General features: G+C 39.5%; 1 protein-coding gene across 2 annotated transcripts in view; it reads right to left on the bottom strand.

Annotated features, from left to right (window-relative positions):
- LOC120525042 overlaps nt 1-17,766 on the bottom strand; it is a 41,755-nt gene extending 23,989 nt beyond the window's left edge. The window contains exons 1-2 of one of the 2 annotated variants that reach the window (XM_039746992.1): nt 17,485-17,766; nt 7,030-7,123 (exon numbers count right to left, since the gene is read on the bottom strand). In XM_039746992.1, coding sequence (XP_039602926.1) covers nt 7,030-7,123; nt 17,485-17,649 — 259 coding nt within the window. In that variant the 5' untranslated portion in view covers nt 17,650-17,766. Of the gene's footprint in view, nt 1-2,884; nt 3,688-7,029; nt 7,129-17,484 lie in introns of those variants that run through there. The other variant, XM_039746994.1, reaches the window with a different exon arrangement.
- Between the last annotated feature and the right edge of the window lie 1,734 nt (nt 17,767-19,500).

Below are 19,500 nucleotides of genomic sequence, written 5' to 3'. Positions count from 1 at the left end.
CATCAAAGACAGTAGTTGTTTATTTTTGTGTAGGGTGACTGGCCTGGTATAAATGTGTAATAGAGTGGCTGCAATGAACTGGGGTCTTGGCCAGGGTTGGTTCCTGGCCTGCATCCCATGAGGGCAGGAAAGATTGGCTACTATTGAACCTAGGAGCATTTTTAAAAAAAACGGGCTTCCTCATGCCAAAGAGAAAGACAGAGAACATCATCTGTCAACAATACTAACAAAATTATTGCTGAATAGCAAAAAAAAAAAAAGAAAACAATTGCAGTTATTCTTACATTTACTTTGACTTCTGTTTCATTCATGTGTCTAGATAATTCACCAATTCATGGGTTATCGCTCTCTTGTGTCATGTTTAAATGCTGTACATTTTCAATTTGTTACAATTTCTAAAATACAAATGATTGATTGACAAAAAGATGAGATGACCTGCTGTAAACCTTATGTTTCAGCATTGTTCTAATAAATCCAAATAACAACATTTATAAATGTATTGACTCATAAAGGGGTAGTTCAAGTGTTACCCTCTCAAACCATTTGCATAACAGTTGCTTGTAAAAAAAATTTTAATTCCACACGAAATCCAATCTCCCAGACCTTATAAATATAATATTTTACTTTTAAATACAGAAATCTGTATTTTCACCCCTTATACTTCATTCAGAGGAGTGACTGATATAAATATCTAGGAACACACATCGAAAATAATCTAAATTGGAATATTAATACATAAAAAAAAACATTCTAATTACAGACTATTTGTTACTTCTCCTGTGTAAACAGGTGGGCTGGGTGCTCATGCAGTCTTTGTTAATCACAGCATGACCCAATATGTCATCACTTTTGGTTGCAACTTCTGGTTCAGGGTCCTGACAATCAAAATGTAAAGAAATTGCAACACCTTAACAAGACAGGGAGTCAATATTATTGATTCCTTTTGTGGATGACTGGATATGCATGTATCAGAGGCCAATGAAGAAGAAACTGGAAATCTTATTACATGGTGGGCATACCTTCTGTAAATCAGGGAAAACAGTTGCCTTAAAGACCCACACAATTGTAGGAATCCCTTTCTCCCCAGTGCCATATGTTTTTTTTTAATTAAAAAAAAAAACAAGTAGAAAAGTATTAGCAGTAAATGTAAATTATGTCTAGGCACATTTTAAAAAGTAGTAATTACAAGGATGTTATCAAGTTGGGTGTGGAAAAAACTGCGGCATGGGTTGAAAGTACACTCAGAATACATTTAGCAACCACTTTGAGCCGTGTTCACCCTGTTCACTGTTGGTCTAGTGCAGTGGCTCTCTCACCAGTCCTGGGGGGGCAATGAGGCTGCAGAATTTTGTTCCTAACAGTTTCACAATCAGCAAGTCATTTTATCTCTGATCTAAATTCATTGTTTTTTTTTTTTTGTCTTGTCATAATCTGCATTCAGAAAGGCATAGCACTGTGATTTTTACCTTTTTAAGACATACAGTAATATTTGTAATCTTAATCTCTTATGACAATCACCAAACAGCAGAGTAAACACTATTATAATGAAACAGTAGAGTAGCTGCATGTTGCAGGCGTAAATTATGCAGTAAATTGCAGGTTACGTGTGTCAATATATGAATGCTTAATTTTGTATTGGTTTTGCCAACATAGCTGATGTATTTCAGCTAACAGGCATGTCTCTCTTAGTTTCGAAAGGACTAGAGGTTTTTTTATGGCATTGCCTTCAGAGAGATGAATCTGGGTTTGATTAAAGGCCAGGATAACTAGAGTGTAGGTTCTTCAAGTTCAGCAATCTGTGTGATTATAGGGGTGCTCCAATCGATCAGCTGCAAATCAAAATCGGACGATTTCCACTACAAAAAGACTCAATTGGTGAAAAAAAAAAATTTTTGAAAAACAATATTTTTAACTCCTGCTTTTGTAGGCTTTATGATAATTTGGTTTTAATGCTCCTTTACGCAAGGTATTACAGTAGTTGAGCCAGCTCGTCTTTTTATTTTTTGCAGCAAACTTTCTGTAGTGTAAACAAAGAGCAGCAAGTGGAAGCTTGTTTTATCAGTGAATGAGACACAATCAGAATATTAGCCTTTACATTAAAGAAAGTGGAGGAATAAACTGAAAAAAAGTAACCGGAGAAGTCATCCTGTGCAACTAGAAAAATGGCAAGAAAAGCTACTTCATGGAATTCAAACCTTCATGGTAGCGTTGCTGCCTCGCAGTAAGGAGGCCTGGGTTCGCTTCCCGAGTCCTCCCTGCATGGAGTTTGCATGTTCTCCCCGTGTCTGTGTGGGTTTCCTCCGAGTACTCCGGTTTCCTCCAACAGTTTAAAGACATGCAGGTTAGGTGCACTGGCGATCCTAAATTGTCCCTAGTGTGTGCTTGGTGCGTGTGTGTGCCCTGCCATGCGCTGGTGCCCTGCCCGGGGTTTATTCCTGCCTTGCGCCCTGTGCAGGCTGGGATTGTGTTAAAAAATAGCGGGTTGGAAAATGACTCATTGACGTCTTGAGTTTGGACAGCGAGTTAAACCCCTTTAAAATGCAATGGCTTACACTTTTAAATGGAAAAAGGAAAGATAAAGACAAATTTGAAATTGCTGCTAAGTAAACTATAGGCTTTTTTAAAGATTTGTACTGTGTTTATCCTTTGTTGCTGTGTGTCATACAGGATAAGTTTTGGCATGAAACAAATACAACATAATTAAAATGGTAACCATATTTTATAATTACACTGCAAGAATTACAAATGTCTAGTTAATACACTGAACAAAGTTAACAACACTATTAATAGTAGATGGATTAGTTTTTACTACTTCATATTGTAAGGAACACAATGGTAAGCATCTTTAGATGGTACCTCCAGAGACTGAATTTCAAATCCTAACCTGATTACTCCTTGCATGGATTTTGCATTTTCTTCCCACGTCCTCATGTGTTTCCTGTGGGTACTCCACTTTTTTTTTTAGACTGGCAAGTTTCAATTATCACTTTGGCTGGAAGCATGGGTGTGACCCTACAACCGTTAATTCGAATGGAAAATGGAAGGGTGGTTAATATTATAGGAAACTGAAAAAATAAAAAATCACTGGCTAACACTGCTTCTACAAGGCTCCTACACAGTTCTGGGTTCAAATCGCTGCCAAGGGAATCCCAGACTGTACTTGTTCTGTTAGTGTATGTAATCCAGCTTCTTACCACATATTGAAGTTATGCATTTTAGGTTGACTGTCTATAAAATGGCCCATGATTAATTATAGGTATGTGCATGAGTGGGCTTCATGATGGACCAGTGTCTCATCCAGGATTGGTTCAAGCTGCTACTAGAATAAGCTTTAGCACTGTGTTCGTTTAACAGGTTCACTACATGTGTAAATTAGATTAACCACCAACTAATGCCACTTTTCCACTAATACCAGAAATTACCATGAATGAGAACAAGGCTGACTGCTTAATTCCAGATGTTTTTCCCCCGTACAAGCACAAACTTTAAGAAGGATTCTGCATGGTTCCAGTAAATACACTGGCCCTTAGGTGTGCGATTGATCATGTCCTGCAATTATGGGCAATCCACTCAGGTTGATTCAGTTCTTGTGCCTGATGCTGGCCAAACAGATGACATCACCTTTTGACTCAGAACTGGAATGATGCATGAAGATGTACAGCCATGGTCAAATTTGTTAGTACCTGTCTGTGAAAAAAAGGAGAACTCACAATTGTTTCTGAAATAAAAAAATCCAAAATGTCCAAAAATCAGACATTGCTTTAGAGCTTTGATTCAACAGAATGCTTCAAAATATAACACAAATGAAACTGGAATGGACAAAAATAATGGGAACAATAACCTAATATTTTGTTGCACATCCTTCAGAGACAATCACTGCAAACATGCAATTACTGGAGATCTCAGTGAAACATCTGCACCTGTCAACAAGTCATTTGGCCCACACCTCCTGAGCAAACTGCTCCAAGTGTGTCAGATTCTCCAGACTGCATGTTTCAGCTCTTTCCACAGATGTTTGATAGTATTCAAATCAGAACTCATAGAAGGCCACTTCATAATAGTTTGATGTTTTGATCTTATCCATTTTTGGATGCTTTTAGATGTGTGTTTTGGGTCATAATCCTGTTGGAGGATCCATGATCCACATATGAGACAGAGCCTTCTGACACTGGGCAGTTCATTTCACTCCAGAATGTCTAAGTAATTTTGAGAAATTTTATTGTTCCTTGCACAGCCTCAAGGCACCCTATACCAGACAGAGCAAAGTAGCCTCAAAATATAAGCAAACCTCTTCCATACAGTGCATATAGTATTATTTTCTCTGAAAGCTTCATTTTTTTTCACCTGTGGACATAGTGCTGATGCGACTTGCCAAAAAACTCCAGTTTTATCTCATCTGTCTAAAGAATATTCTCCCAGAAGCACTGTGGCTTGTAAATATGCATTCTAACAAATTTCAGTCAGCTTTTTGAATGTCTTTCTTTCATCAGAGGTCATCTTACATTGAACCCACTGTCACTCAAAAGGTGATGGATAATGCGATCCGACACTGAAGGATCTTGACTTTGGAGTTCAGTTTGTATCTCTTTGAAAGCTGTTCTTGGCTTTTTGTCTACCATTCTCACTATCCTTCTGCCCATTCTGGGTCAATTTTCCTCTTACAACCACGTAACAGAGTTTGGCTACAGACCCACAGACCTTAAACCTCTAAATAATATCTGTAACTCTTGTCACAGGAGCATCAAGCTGCTTGGAGGTAATCTTACACCCTTTGCCTTTAACATACTGGTCTATTTTTCATTTTGATCTTCTCAGACAACTCTCTCCTTTGTTTTATCTGGTCGTTGTTCAGTGTGAGACAGACAATGATACCAAGCAGCAGAGTGACGACTTCCATTTAAATAGGGCGGAGTGGTGGCTCTGAGGCTAAGCATCTGTGCTGGTATCCCGAAGGTTGCCGGTTTGAATCCCCGTCACTGCGAAGAGAGATCCTACTCTGCTGGGCCCTTGAGCAAGGCCCTTAACCTGCAAATGCTCCAGGGGTGCTGTACAATGGCTGACGCTGCACTCTGACCCCAAAAGGGTATGTGAAAACTAACAAATTCCTAATACAAGAAATCATATAAGGTGAAATAAAGAACAAAAAAAATATATAAATAAATAAATAGGCTGAATGACTGAGTTTACAATTGGGGACATGTGTTATACTAATCTAAGAAAACAGCTGATTTGAAACATCACTCTAATCCAATTATTATTTTCTACAAATATGTCCAGGGCATTTTAGGACATCTTGGTTGAATAAGCAATACTTAATCTCTTTTCACACTTGCTTTGCTCTACTCAACGACATATCAAAGGCAAGCAGGAGTACATTGGACAGCTGCTATTCATTTAATCACTTTTCAAGAGGCATAATAGCACTTAATAATAGCAATAGCTGTATGTGTACCAAAAATTTTTCCAAGTCTGTATAAAATAAAACAAACAGCTACAACATTTTAAATGTAACTGTGGCAAAAAAAAAAACTCAAGCTGGTGTGTTTAGGGGAAAAAAGGGTCTTTAGCATTTGGTATTTAAGGATGGAGGGATTCCAGTATAGTTTAAGTACTTGTGCAAACTTCTAGTCCCAATATTTGCTCTACTAAAAGTGTGTAGCTGATTTAATGAAGACCATGTGTGCTGTCCAAAACACTTGATTGAGATGTAGCAAAAATGACAAAGGGGAAGGAACAAGCACACACCATGCTCAAAAGACTTGAATGCTATTAATAAGGCAAAAGGCGCCTGAATATGTTAGCTCGGAATACTTCAGTGAGCAGCAGATTTGAGCTTTACAATTCAAGATGCCTACAGACAAATAACTTTGTTTCTAAAGTGTACATTTAGAAAAAAACAACATGAGTGAGTTTCACTTGAAATCCTTCAAAGTTTTAAAAATATTTTTTTATGGCCCTGCAGTAACACTTTCTGTTGCAATTTTTAAATGTAGGAAGTAACCATATTTCCAAATAGCACAACTTCCAATATGGACATGGCCAAAGCATGGCTAAAGATAATACATTAGAATTGCATTGTCAAAAAATCATAAAATATTGTGTAACATGTATATATCAAATAAAATATTGGGTAACATGTAAAATAACTTTGGGATATTTTAATATAAGTAAATGTAGGAAGAGAAAATGTTAAGATTTGAATACACAAATGGAGGTCTGAAACTTGAATTTACCCCTTGAAAGTACCCCCTGAAAGGATCTTGGATGCATAGTGGACTTGTAACAGAATGTTAGGTTATATAGCATGATGTGTAGCTTAAACTTTATAATCTGATGGCGAGTTCTTGTCAGTACGGCTTGCAGGTTTGGTCTCTGGAATACAAAAAAAGACATAGTGGCAATAAAGTGTACAAAAGACTGACTACGCCGATTCCAGGATTGAGAGGTATGAACGTCAAGGAAAATTAAAGGCAATTAAGAGGTGACATGACTGGAGCTTTCATAATTATAAGAGGTGCTAGTACAGTGAATCTAGGCTGTTATTTTAAAATGAGTTTGACAAGAACATGGGGACATACTGTATATGGAAACTTGTTCAGAGTAAAGTTTACATAGAATTTAATTTGTTTTCACACTGACTATAGACACATGGAATAAATTACCAAATAGAGTAATACAGAGGGTGACTGTAGGGACCTTCAAAACTTTGAGTTTACTATTTTGGAGGAAATTGGGTGGACAAGCTTTGGTGGGCTGAATGGTCTGCTCTTATCAAAATTAAAAAAAAAAAACAAAAACAAACCTGATCAATAATGTCAATAATAAAATCAACTAATCTTCTAATGTCAAGTAGGCCTTTCCAAATATTACCACAAATCCAAATATCAAAAAAAGGTGAAGTTTGCAGAAAAGTGTAGCTTAGCGCAATGATTACATAATGAGCAAAGGGCGTTTCCATTAAGAAAAACGTCTACAAACTCTATCCAGAGGAGAAAGACTCTAGGATATCCATCCCCATGCTCAACATACCTCCTGTATCTTGTGTGACACTCCTGGAGGACTGGACGGACTCAGGACTTCTCTTCCTTTTCACAGACCTTTTTCCTGCATCATCTTCTGTTGCCTTGGATGAGTAGAAAGTAGAAAACATTTTAGAAAGAAGAAACACATGCAGAGTATATATAGAGTATGTGGGAATGCACTAAGAGGCCAGTTGTAAAAATGTCTCTGAATCTGGGTACATATCTATGTTGACAATAAAGGCGCCAACTCAAGCCAGGTTCCACTGTACTGAAATTATGACTTTATTATTACACTCATCTAAGGAATGTTCAAAAATAGAAATGTTGTGTCATTTAATATTTTAATTTTTCAGTGCCTAATTAAGCCTAACCCTTTTTTCATTTTATTTAGTCACACTGTTAAGTTCTGCTGAACAAGACAAACAGGAATGCAGCAGTTCATAAATTATGTAAAGGACCCAATAACCAAATTACCAAATGTATTATTATTTTATATTTGGCTGACAACTATATCGAAGTTAGCTTACAAGATCAGTATTAATTACAGCTGTTACAATGCAGCTATTCCTTTCAAACAGTCAGACATGAAGGTGACCAGACTTGCTTAGGATCACACAGAAGGTTGGATGCAAGAAGTAATTTTAAATCTGAGGCTCAACTTACATACTGATGAAAAACGAACATTCACTATTGTTCTGATATCTCAACTTTCTGTGCTGAAATGGTATTAAATTAGAATAATAGGAAAACAAGAGTGAATATGAACAACACTACTCTTACAGTTTTCTGAATCCATCATAGAGACAATAACCTATTAATGCAACACTTGAGGGATGTGATCAGAAGGTCCCCACTAAGATGCTGGCCCTTAACTGCCATACAGGGCATCCCAAAGGTACTGTATACTGTTTATTATTATTATTAATATTTGGATGACTTCATTATCCAAGACAAATTATAACTTTTAAGACACAAATTGTTTTGTGTTTCCCATTGGAGCCCAGGCAGGTAGAGTGATGTGTTCATAGTCACACAGTGTCAGTAGCAGAATCTGAACCCACAACCTCAAAGTTTGAAGTCCAAAACCATAACCACACTGCCTGTCTTAAGGTTAAGGTCAGTCCCAGCACTCTGGCCCACTGCAGTGTCAGTGAATGTAGATGAGGTGATCAAAGGGCCTCTTATAAGTCTCCTCCTACTAAGGAGGGATAAAGCCTGGCCCTCAATGCCTCGTCACTGATGTGGGAATTGTGTCTGCAGAAGTATGGTGACAGGTATGAAGCGATCTCTCAGACGAACAAGCCTGATATGTTGGTCCTGTTCTGATGTGGTTATTCAAGGGTAATAAAATCTTGGTTGGTCATCCATTCTACTGTTCTACTAAACTCTTATGTAGCAGTTTAATGCACGGCATCTGAAAATGTTGCACCACAACATACATGCTTTGCTTCTGGTGGAATTTAAGGCATTATGGGTTTTTCAGAAAATTGACTATATTTTGCCTTTGTCTTTCAGTGATCAAATGTTGGAATTAATGTCTTTTCAAAGGTGACCTGATTAAGTACTGGTCCACCTGGACCTCTCAAGGTAAAAACAGTACCTCTCAAGCTATTTGTGTGTGTTTGGAAAGTTGCTTTTTCAGAGGGAAAAAAAACTTAGAACATTACGCCTGCTGTACCTAAATGATTATCATAACTTTCCAAACACACACAAAAGCTTGTGAGGTAATGTTTTTACATTCCATTACATGCAGCATTTCATTTTTGCATTAGTATATTTAATCATTGTTGAACCCTAGTGGCAATGGCCTTGGATTTAAAACACAAAATTGCTCCTCCAACCCTGAGTCACAGAGTGAGTAATTAGCTTGTGACCTAACAGCAAAAATGTATGGGAACAATTGTACTTATAATTGTAATCGGCCTTGATATTGCATTGCAGTAACCACAGCAAACACATAACAATTATTTTAGAACAGTTATAATCTGTTTATCCGTTAACAGTAAACACAACTGTACAAACACAAAACCTGAACAATCAGACAACCCTGGCAAGATCCTTCCTCCCTCCACACTCACCACACATACTACATACAGAGCAGGAAGTTCATCAATCCCAGAACTCAGTGCGAAAAAGTCCTGTGCCAGCCATGCAATATTAGTAGCAGAATCTTCTGGCTCCACCTAGTGTATTTACAGTTTGCTGCAAAGAATACACAATAGTTTTAATCCTTTTTACACTGCAAGATGTGTAGAAACAGATTTTATTATTAATACTGTCATCTAGTAAAATACAAAGAGTAGATCTCCCTGTTCATTTCTCGAACATCTTTACTCTTACAAGATCACACAAAGAAGCCAGATTACATTCCAGCAGCATCAGGTTAAAGGTGGAGAATTAGGCCTGGAAAAAATGTCAGCCAAACACAGTGAATCCGAGTAGTTTCCTTTAGGATTGGTTTCAAAATACTTTTAATTGTATACAAGGCTCTTTAATTGTAAACAAGGCTTTAAATAATCTAGCACCTTGTTATATTTTGGACTACTTGCCCCCCTATACTTTTAATCATAATTTAAGATCCTCTTGCACTCAGCAACCCAAGAGTGAAGCATAAAAGAACTGGTGAGGTGGAATTCTGTTTTTAAACACCAAAAATCTGGAATACTTTATCTTTAGAGCTACACTAGGCCTGTACAATTGTATAATTAAAAAATATATTGAAAACCCACCTCTTTAATTTGTTGATATGCCAGGCCTGTACAGTTGTATACTCAGTCACTAAAGAAATTATTAGCATCAGTAACATTTCTTCACACTAAGAGAAGGAGGTAAACTTCATTTTAATTGTTGTACGTACTGGACACTAATCACTAATTTTGCAGGGTTTTTTTTTTCTCCCCCAGCAGTTGGTGCAACGTGCCACGGCCTCATTGCCTAAGTATGCAGCAGCCACCTGAGACGCTGGGGAGATGAAGAGACCACAAAAGTATCCGTTAATGATGACACAATTTATGGATGGTGATGCCTATGAGGGGATTTGCCCTTGGAACCCTCGCAGGTTTATTTTCTCCAACATCCCATCAAATGGAATGTTTATATTCCTGTCCTTCAGATATCTGACCGCGACTTTTGTTATGAAGCTAGACATTATGACTCACTATTGTAATAAATAACTTTTTTTTCTGTTGCAACTTATTTTTTCTATTATTATTATTAAGCACTTTCATGTATGAAAATCCATCCATTTTCTAAATTTGCTTTGCCCCAAGCAAGTTTGAGTGCTATATAAATAAACGTTCTTGTACTATCAGTTTTATTAAATACATACAATTCATGTTGTGAATTCACTTGTCATTGTGGGTAGGCCAGCACTGCTGTTTAACTGGCCTACCCACAATGGTGACCTGTTTACTTATTTGGGCAAAATCTGACTTAACTAGCTTTTTGTTTTCTTTTTTTGAATGGCAAATAAATTTGAGAACCCTGCATTGGTAACAGATAACCAAGCAGTGAAAATTAAAATGTTAATATAAAACAATAGGCAGGGGTATAAAGAATACATGTAACAAACACAGCAGCACAAAACAAACCACAGGCGTCACTGATGCTACCTGGGGTGGACCAATCAGGACCAATGAAGTTGTGCCCAAATTCCACACTTTCCAAACTTCTAAAAATTAATTTCAAGTTCTTCTAAGACATGATTGTGTAGTTTCTGCCTTTAGTTAGTGATAGTGTTTTAGCAAGTACATCTTCTTTCGGCCGCTCCCGTTAGGAATTGCCACAGCGGATAATCTTCTTCCATATCTTTCTCTGCATCTTGTTCTGTTACACCCATCACCTGCATGTCCTCTCTCACCAAATCAATAAACCTTTGCTTAGGCCTTCCTCTTTTCCTCTTTCCTGGCAGCTCTATCCTTCACATCCTTCTCCCAATATACCCAGCATCTCTCCTCTGCACATGTCCAAACCAATGCAATCTCGTCTCTCTGACTTTGCCTCCCAACCGTCCAACTTGAGCTGACACTCTAATTTACTCGTTTCTAATCCTATCCATCCTTGTTATACCCAGTGCAAATCCTAGCATCTTTAACTCTGCCACCTCCTGCTCGGCCTCCTGCTTTCTGGTCAGTGCCACCGTCTCCATACCATAACACATATCTGGTCTTCCTACTGTCCTGTAGACCTTCCCTTTTACTCTTGCTGATAACCGTCTATCACAAATCACTCCTGACACTCTTCTCCACCCATTCCACCCTGCCTGCACTCTCTTTTTTACCTCTCTTCCACAATCCTCATTACTCTGTACTGTTGATCCCAAGTATTTAAACTCATCCACCTTCGCCAACTCTACTCCCTGCATCCTCACCATTCCACTGACCTCCCTCTCATTTACACACATGTATTCTGTCTTGTTCCTACTGACCTTCACTCCTCTCCTCTCTAGAGCATATCTCCACCTCTCCAGGGTCTCCTCAACCTGCTCCCTACTATCACTACAGATCACAACATCATCAGCAAAACATCATAGTCCACGGGGACTCCTGTCTAATCTTGTCTGTCAACCTGCCCATCACCATTGCAAATAAGAAAGGGCTCAGGGCCGATCCCTCCAACTTGAATGCATCCGTCACTCCTACCGCACACCTCATCACTGTCACACTTCCCTTGTACATATCCTGTACAACTCTTACGTACTTCTCTGCCACTCCCGACTTCCTCATACAATACCACAGCTCCTCTCGAGGCACCCTGTCATATGCTTTCTCCAGGTCCACAAAGACACAATGCAACTCCTTCTGGCCTTCTCTAAACTTCTCCATCAACATCCTCAGAGCAAACATTGCATCTGTGGTGCTCTTTCTTGGCATGAAACCATACTGCTGCTCACTAATCATCACCTCACTTCTTAACCTAGCTTCCACTACTCTTTCCCATAACTTCATGCTGTGGCTCATCAATTTTATTCCCTGTAGTTACTGCAGTCCTGCACATCCCCCTTATTCTTAAATATCGGCACCAGTACACCACTTCTCCACTTCTCAAGCATCCTTTCACTTTCCAAGATTCCATTAAACAATCTGGTTAAAACTCCACTGCCATCTCTCCTAAACACCTCCATGCTTCCACAGGTATGTCATCTGGACCAACGGCCTTTCCATTTTCATCCTCTTCATAGCTGTCCTTACTTCCTCCTTGCTAATCCGTTGCACTTCCTGATTCACTATCTCCACATCATCCATCCTCTTCTCTCTCTCGTTTTCTTCATTCATCAGCCTCTCAAAGTACTCTTTCCATCTGCTCAACACACTCTCCTCACTTGTGAGTATGTTTCCATCTTTATCCTTTATCACCCTAACCTGCTGCACATCTTTCCCAGCTCGGTCCCTCTGTCTAGCCAATCGGTATAGGTCCTGTTCTCCTTCCTTCCTGTCCAAACTCTCATACAACTCATCATACACCTTTTCTTTAGCCTTCGCCACCTCTCTCTTCACCTTGGCCTTATCTCCTTGTACTCTTGTCTACTTTCTGCATCTCTCTGACTATCCCACTTCTTCTTTGCCATCCTCTTCCTCTGTATACTCTCCTGTATTTCCTCATTCCACCACCAGGTTTCCTTTTCCTCCTTCCTCTTTCCAGATGTCACGCCAAGCACCCTTCTTGCTGTCACCCTTACTACATCTGCTGTAGTTTCCCAGCTGTCTGGTAATTCTTCATGCCACCCAGTGCCTGTCTCATTTTCTCTCTAAACTCAACCTTTCAGTCTTCCTTTTCAACTTCCACCATTTGATCCTTGGCTCTGCCCTCACTCTTCCTCTTCTTGATCTCCAATGTCATCCTACAGACCACCATCCTATGCTGCTTAGCTACACTTTCTCCTGCCACCACTTTGCAGTCTTCAATCTCCTTCAGATCAACTCTTCTGCATAGGATGTAATCTACCTGTGTGCATCTTCCTCCACTCTTGTATGTAACCCTATGTTCCTCCCTCTTCTTAAAATACATATTCACCACAGCCATGTCCATCCTTTTGGCAAAATCCACTATCCTTTGACTTTCTTCATTCCTCTCCTTGACACCATACTTACCCATCACCTCCTCATCTCCACTGGTTCCTTCACCAACATGCCCATTGAAATCCACTCCAATCACCACTTTCTGTCCCTTGGGTACACTGTTCATCACTTCATCCAACTCACTCCAAAAATCTTCTTTCTCATCCATTGCACACCCAACTTGCGGTGCATATGCACTAACAACATTCATCATCACACCTCCAATTTCCAGCTTCATAATCATTACTCTGCCTGACACTCTTTTCACCTCCAAAACACTCTTGACATACTGTTCCTTCAGAATAACTCCTACCCCATTTCTCCTCCCATCCACACCATGATAGAACAATTTGAATCCACCTCTGATCCACCTGGCCTTACTCCCCTTCCATTTAGTCTCTTGCACGCACAATATATCAACCTTCCTTCTCTATGTCATATCTGCTAACTCTCTCCCTTTGCCAGTCATACTGCCAACATTAAAAGTTCCTACCCTCAGTCCACTCTCTTTACTTTCCTCCTCTCCTCCTGCCTCCAGACACGTCACCCCCCTCTCCTTCTCCTTCTTCTTCTTCTCCTTTGGCCAACAGTAGCCCAATTTCCGCCAGCACAGTACTGGTGGCGGTCGTTGTTAACCCAGGGCTCGACCGATCCGGTATGGAAATTTGTATTGTTGTCCGCATATTGATTTGGCAAACTTTTACACCTGATGCCCTTCCTGACGTAACCCTCCTCATTTATCCAGGCTTTGGACCGGCACAAAGAAACACACTGGTTTGTGCATCCCCTGTGGCTGGGTTGTTTTAGCAACTACACCCTTGGGGGAAAAAGATGCTGCCTAGTTAATGGCCCTAGATAAAAAATATTTTAAGAAGTGACCCTGAAGATGAATATTGTGTCAAAAATTTAATGCAACTTCTGCAATTTTTGAAAGGCTATTTGTCAGCGTTGGTTCAAAAGGGTAGTTGTAAAAATGTCAAATGTGAGGCAATACGTAGACACACTTAAAAAAAAAAAAAGTTGCTCATACACTTTGCTCCATCAATGCCTTCCACTTCTTCGATGTCGGCTTCAACATCCACATCCAGGCACCTTACGCCACATTGTCCTTTTGTTATGATTGTTTTATGAAGTTGTATGCTACGTTTCCAGTGAAGTGTTTGTTTAAATGGAAAAAATTACCTTATATTTCTGCATTTTCTATGGGTTACTGTTAGTACTAATATGATTTGCTGTTTAAATAAAAAAAATGCTGATTTTCTAAATAAAAATAAAAAAATCATGCAGCTTTTAAACAAAACCACATTTAAAATATTTTACACTGCGAGAGTACATTAAACACCCACAAATTATAGTACAACCACTTCCTATCGGCATTTTTTGTCAGTTATTTGAATAGAAGGCAGAGTGGTGGCGCAGAGGTTAAGGGTCTGTGCTGGTATCTGGAAGGTTGCTGGTTCAAATCCCATTACTGCCAGAAGAGATCCCATTTCTCATCTTTTTCAATAAAAAGACATGCAAGTAAAGTGCATTGGCACCTGAAATCTATTTTGAGTATGAGTGAATGAGAGTATGTGCATGGAGAAGCTCAGTGATGGTCTGGTATGCACCTTATAATATAATAATCTCTATATAATCTTCATTTGGATCTTGATCTTTGTTTGTCCGCAAATTAATTAGAAGAAGAAGCACTAGATGGCAGTAGAGAGACAGCTAAAACATAGGCATTGCATTAAGAATCTCCTCCAGGCTTATACTACTGAAGACTGTAGTACTCCAGTCACACCTCAAAACACAGACATTCAAACTAAACAAATTGTTGTGCTTTAAATTAACTAAAGAGATCTTCATTTAGATCTTGATCTTTGTTTGTCCGCGAATTCCACACATGCGTAGACCACCTTCCAGTTTAGTACATTGTTGTTACTCACGGCTGTCAACAATATGCCGGAATAACGAAAGGGGTGGTGGACAGTGTTACGCTGGTTAGCTCCTGAGGCCTGGTTAGAGAATGAGATTGCCGAAGATAAAATGTACATGCCTACGTAACATATGAATGAAAGAAAGACAGTGGGTAAAATGAATGACAACGTAACAGCACGTTCCGGAAATTATTATTGTTACGTTGTAGCCACCGACTGCTGCACGTCTCACAGTTGTACCGTGGCTTGCTCACATGTCAGTGAAGTGATCCCTATTTATACTTTAAAGAGCCTGGATACCTATGTGTCCCCCTTTTATAACCATTGCTCTGTGTATATTGCCTAGCTGTTTGGATTGCCACAAAGCAACCTGCGAGATTGGAGAAAGGTTGAGAAGACATCATGAGAGGAAACGATAGCGTCGTGAAAACGAGACGGACTGTGAACGGACAGAAGCAGAAATGCTCCTACACCACCACATAATTACTATTCGGACAGTGATTCCGAGTAGGCCGTTCCTATCTAATCAATATCCAAGGGTTTTCTTTTGTAATTTTGTTTTCCTTATAAAAAATCAGAATGCTGTGTGACGAAGGGCCCAGTTCACAACTGGCAGCCGCGTTTAAACAGGGAGCCCTTCACAGACAACTTTAACATGCGCAATGTAGTTGGGCGCACATGGCTAGTAATTATTATTATTTGCATTTATATAGCGCTTTTCTCACTACCCAAAGTGCTCAGCAATTGCAGGTTAAGTGCTCAAGGGCCCAACCTTCTGATTGCCAGTGCAGATCCCTAGCCTCAGAGCCATCACTCTGCCTTCAACCCCTCAATGCCAGGAATTGTTAGAGAAGCTTGCCCAAAACTTTGCAACACACTCTAGAATCCAGTCAAATTAACAGGAAACGCCTGCAACATACTGTGAAATGGAGCAACATGGTGGCTAGCTCTGCCGTCTCTCTGATACAGCATTCTGGGCTGTCCATGTTGAGTCTGCACAATGTCCCTGTGTGAGGAGATCTTCACATGTGCAGGTTAGCTCAATTTATTATTATTATTTGGAAATGTCCAATTGTCCCAATGGATACACAAATGACTGAATTCCATGATGGACTGTTGTGCTGTGCTCAGCTCTTTCCTGCTTAACACCTATTGCTGCTGGGATAGGCTCTGGCTACCTGTGATCCTGAACTGGATTTAACCGGATTCATAACGTTATTTCAAAATGCCAGTCATATTGGGTTCCACAAATTGTAACTGTTGAGGACAAAACTGCACAGAAGCAGGTGTGTTCAGATTTGCTCTCAAGTTATGTAGTTGCGGGTGTAAGATTTTGCCATAAATATATACTACATACTAAATGAAGCATGGAATCCTTCATTCTGTTTTTGCGTCTTAGGCTCAGTCAATGGAATAACATCATTAAACTTATCAGAAGTAGTTTAAGGCTATCATTTTATTAAGTAAAGTGACTATGTGGTTATTGAAGAGGTGGCAGCCAGAGTGCCAGAGTCAGGCTGGTGCATAAAGGTGGTACCCGGGCCACTCTTGTTTCTTGCTGGTGTAAGGCTGTTGAAGCCAACTGTGATTATGAAGAAAAACGAATGTAAAAACACATTCAGTTATCCTATGTGTATGTGCAAACTATTGGTTAATAAATGACTACTAATTAGAAAACTGCTTTAAAATGCAAATTTTCAGTCACACCTCGAACGTCACACATGTTTATAAACTGTTTTGACAAGCAGGAGTGATGTTGAGGGCGGCACTGTGGCGCAGTGGGTAGCGCTGCTGCCTCGCAGTTAGGACACCTGGGTTCGCTCCCGGGTCCTCCCTGGGTGGAGTTTGCATGTTCTCCCCGTGTCTGCGTGGGTTTCCTCGGGTACTCCGGTTTCCTCCCACAGTCCAAAGACATGCAGGTTAGGTGCATTGGCGTTTCTAAATTGTCCCTAGTATGTGCCCTGCGGTGGGCTGGCGCCCTGCTCGGGGTTTGTTTCCTGCCCTGCAGACCCCCGTGACCTTGTATTAGGATACAGCATGATTGATGGAGTGATGTTTATTGTTTTCAATCTGCATTCTGTATCTCTAAAATGCTGTCAGAATAAAACGAATATTTCTGAACATAAGTATTATTAAAACTTCCTATACCCAAGATTGAGATATCTTCACATCTGCTCATCTACTAATTCGCTCATATTCTTTATGCACGAAGTAAATACAGCCTTAAAATAACATGTAAGAAAAGTATGTGAAAAGTTTGCCAAACTTTAAGCGTGTGCATTAAAATATAAACAAGAAAAAAAAGCGTTGCGTCATCATTAATAAATAATTATCTTTACAGCACAACACCTTTGATGAAGTCGCTAAAAGTGACTTGCTTCTGCAGACACCGCCTTTATTTTATACTACGATGTGCAAAAACTAGCCAGGCGCACTTTCTGTTTATTAAAAATATCGTTTTATGAAGAAATGACGGTGCTTTACCTGGGTAACAATTCGTCGAGGTCGCTTCTTTCCTCTCCTGCTTGTTTTGAATTTTTTTGAGGGAAAAACGGTGCGGTTTTCCACAGCGGAGCACTGGGGTCCAGAACCGCTAGTTTCGTCGCACAACGACTCAAAAAGGCTGACGTCGTCACATTTTGTCTCCATTGCAAAGATTATACGATTTCCAGACGTGTCTAAATGGGTCCCCACTTTCAGCGTACGGCGTCCTAACGCCTACACGAAGTAAAAGAGTAGTAATAAAAGTAATTATGGCGCGTGCCATTAAGCAATATGGCAGATGTGGGACGGCCCTATCGTTTTACTCCAAATGAAGCCGGCGCATGTGATGCGTCATTTGCCCTCAGTTAAAATGAACGCCGAGCGAGTGTCATTACAGCGAAGCGACCGACTTAGGATGGTCGAGTTCTTAAGTTGTGTTCTGGAGGCGCAGGGGTTTGTTCCGATCAGTTTCAAGGATCGTTTTCCTGTAATTAATCTCAAATTAATTTAATGGAGCATATTTCTTTTTTTATTTTCCATTCAGAAAAGCACAGCAGTGTGAAATGTACATTTATATTAAAAGTACAAGTATTCGTCATTTTCGCTTATATTTAAATGCTTAATTCTCCGTTTTGTAAGTGTCCTAGTAATTTACCACTTTCTTGTTCTCTTAATTATATTCTTATAAATGGCCTGTTTTTAATTTTCTAAAAAAGGCCTGCCTGAATCAGGATTTCAGGGTGCATGTTAACAGTGCAGGATTTATGTATAAGCTACACAAGCTATAGCCCCCTGCCCTCTTGGGGGCCCCCAAAACAAATCATATTTGGCACTTTTATAGAATATCTGAACTTATAAAGGGCCCCATGTCTCAAATAGCTTAGGGCCTTATCAAGTCTAAATCTGGCCCTGCATGTTAAACATTATTAATATAGAAGTCTTACACACATGATCATAGGTTGGGAGCATGCGCTGATTACACTATCATTTTAATTTAATTTGGAATCTTTTTATCCTCATAATTAAAAAAAGTCGTTTGATTAATGCTGTAATCCCATAAAAACACAGTCTCACCCAATAGAAATGATTTTTAATAGCTCATGAGACTGAAAGAGATTCTCGCTTATGTTTCATGTTAGTGTCAGTTTTGTCATGGTTGTTTCTCCTAACAGCTTTAGAAACCCTAGATACAACTGAGGTAAAAGGAGTGAAAATGGAGAATTTGGTTTGAAAAATCATGTCACGATCTCTCTTTTTTTTTTTAATCTCTTTCAACATTTCATAATTTTACTTGTTGTTGGACTGGTGCCTTTGTCCAAGGCGACTTACATTTGAGATACAATTAGTTACTTTTCTTTTTCCAATCGGAATACAAGCAGATAAAGCGACTTGCTCCTGGTCACACAGCATCTCAGTAGAACTTAAACCCACAATCTCCATGTTTCAGGTCTGAAGTCATAGCCACAATGCCACACTACCTGCCTTTTCTTCCAGGATGAATTTGATCTAATTGGTGCACAGCAATACACGTGACATTAGAGCAACTAACAGGATTATTCAGAAGAAAGGACTACAGGTTTGTAATCATAGTAAGTTGTTTTATTACCACAAATGATTGTCCATATATTTCACCATAGCAAAAAGATGCCAAGACTCTATTTGGAAAATCTGAGCCCATGGGCTGGTGTGTTCTGCTGGTGTGCTCACCACACTGTAGCTATTAGGTGCTGAAGAGGTGAGAGAGATAATTAACAAATAAGTGAAAAGGTGATGATTTGGGGGCCAGAATGGACAAGGTAATGGTGAGTAATTTAGCCATGAGATCTGGGAACTACCTGCTCTTTTGAAAAGATGGCCAGTGTTTTTTTTTATGACCACAGAGAGTCAGGACCTCAGTTTTACATCTCATCCAAAGGATGGCACCTCTTTTTGCGGCATAGAGTTACCGTCACTACGCTGGATGTCAATAGCAAAAGATCTTTTGCAACAGAAAGTTGCAAAAGGTTTTAGGGTTTT

Source organism: Polypterus senegalus, chromosome 3, assembly GCF_016835505.1.
Source record: "Polypterus senegalus isolate Bchr_013 chromosome 3, ASM1683550v1, whole genome shotgun sequence".
Taxonomy (NCBI): domain Eukaryota; kingdom Metazoa; phylum Chordata; class Cladistia; order Polypteriformes; family Polypteridae; genus Polypterus; species Polypterus senegalus.
Note: the sequence above shows the minus strand (reverse complement) of the source record. Positions and strands in the feature narration are given on the sequence as shown.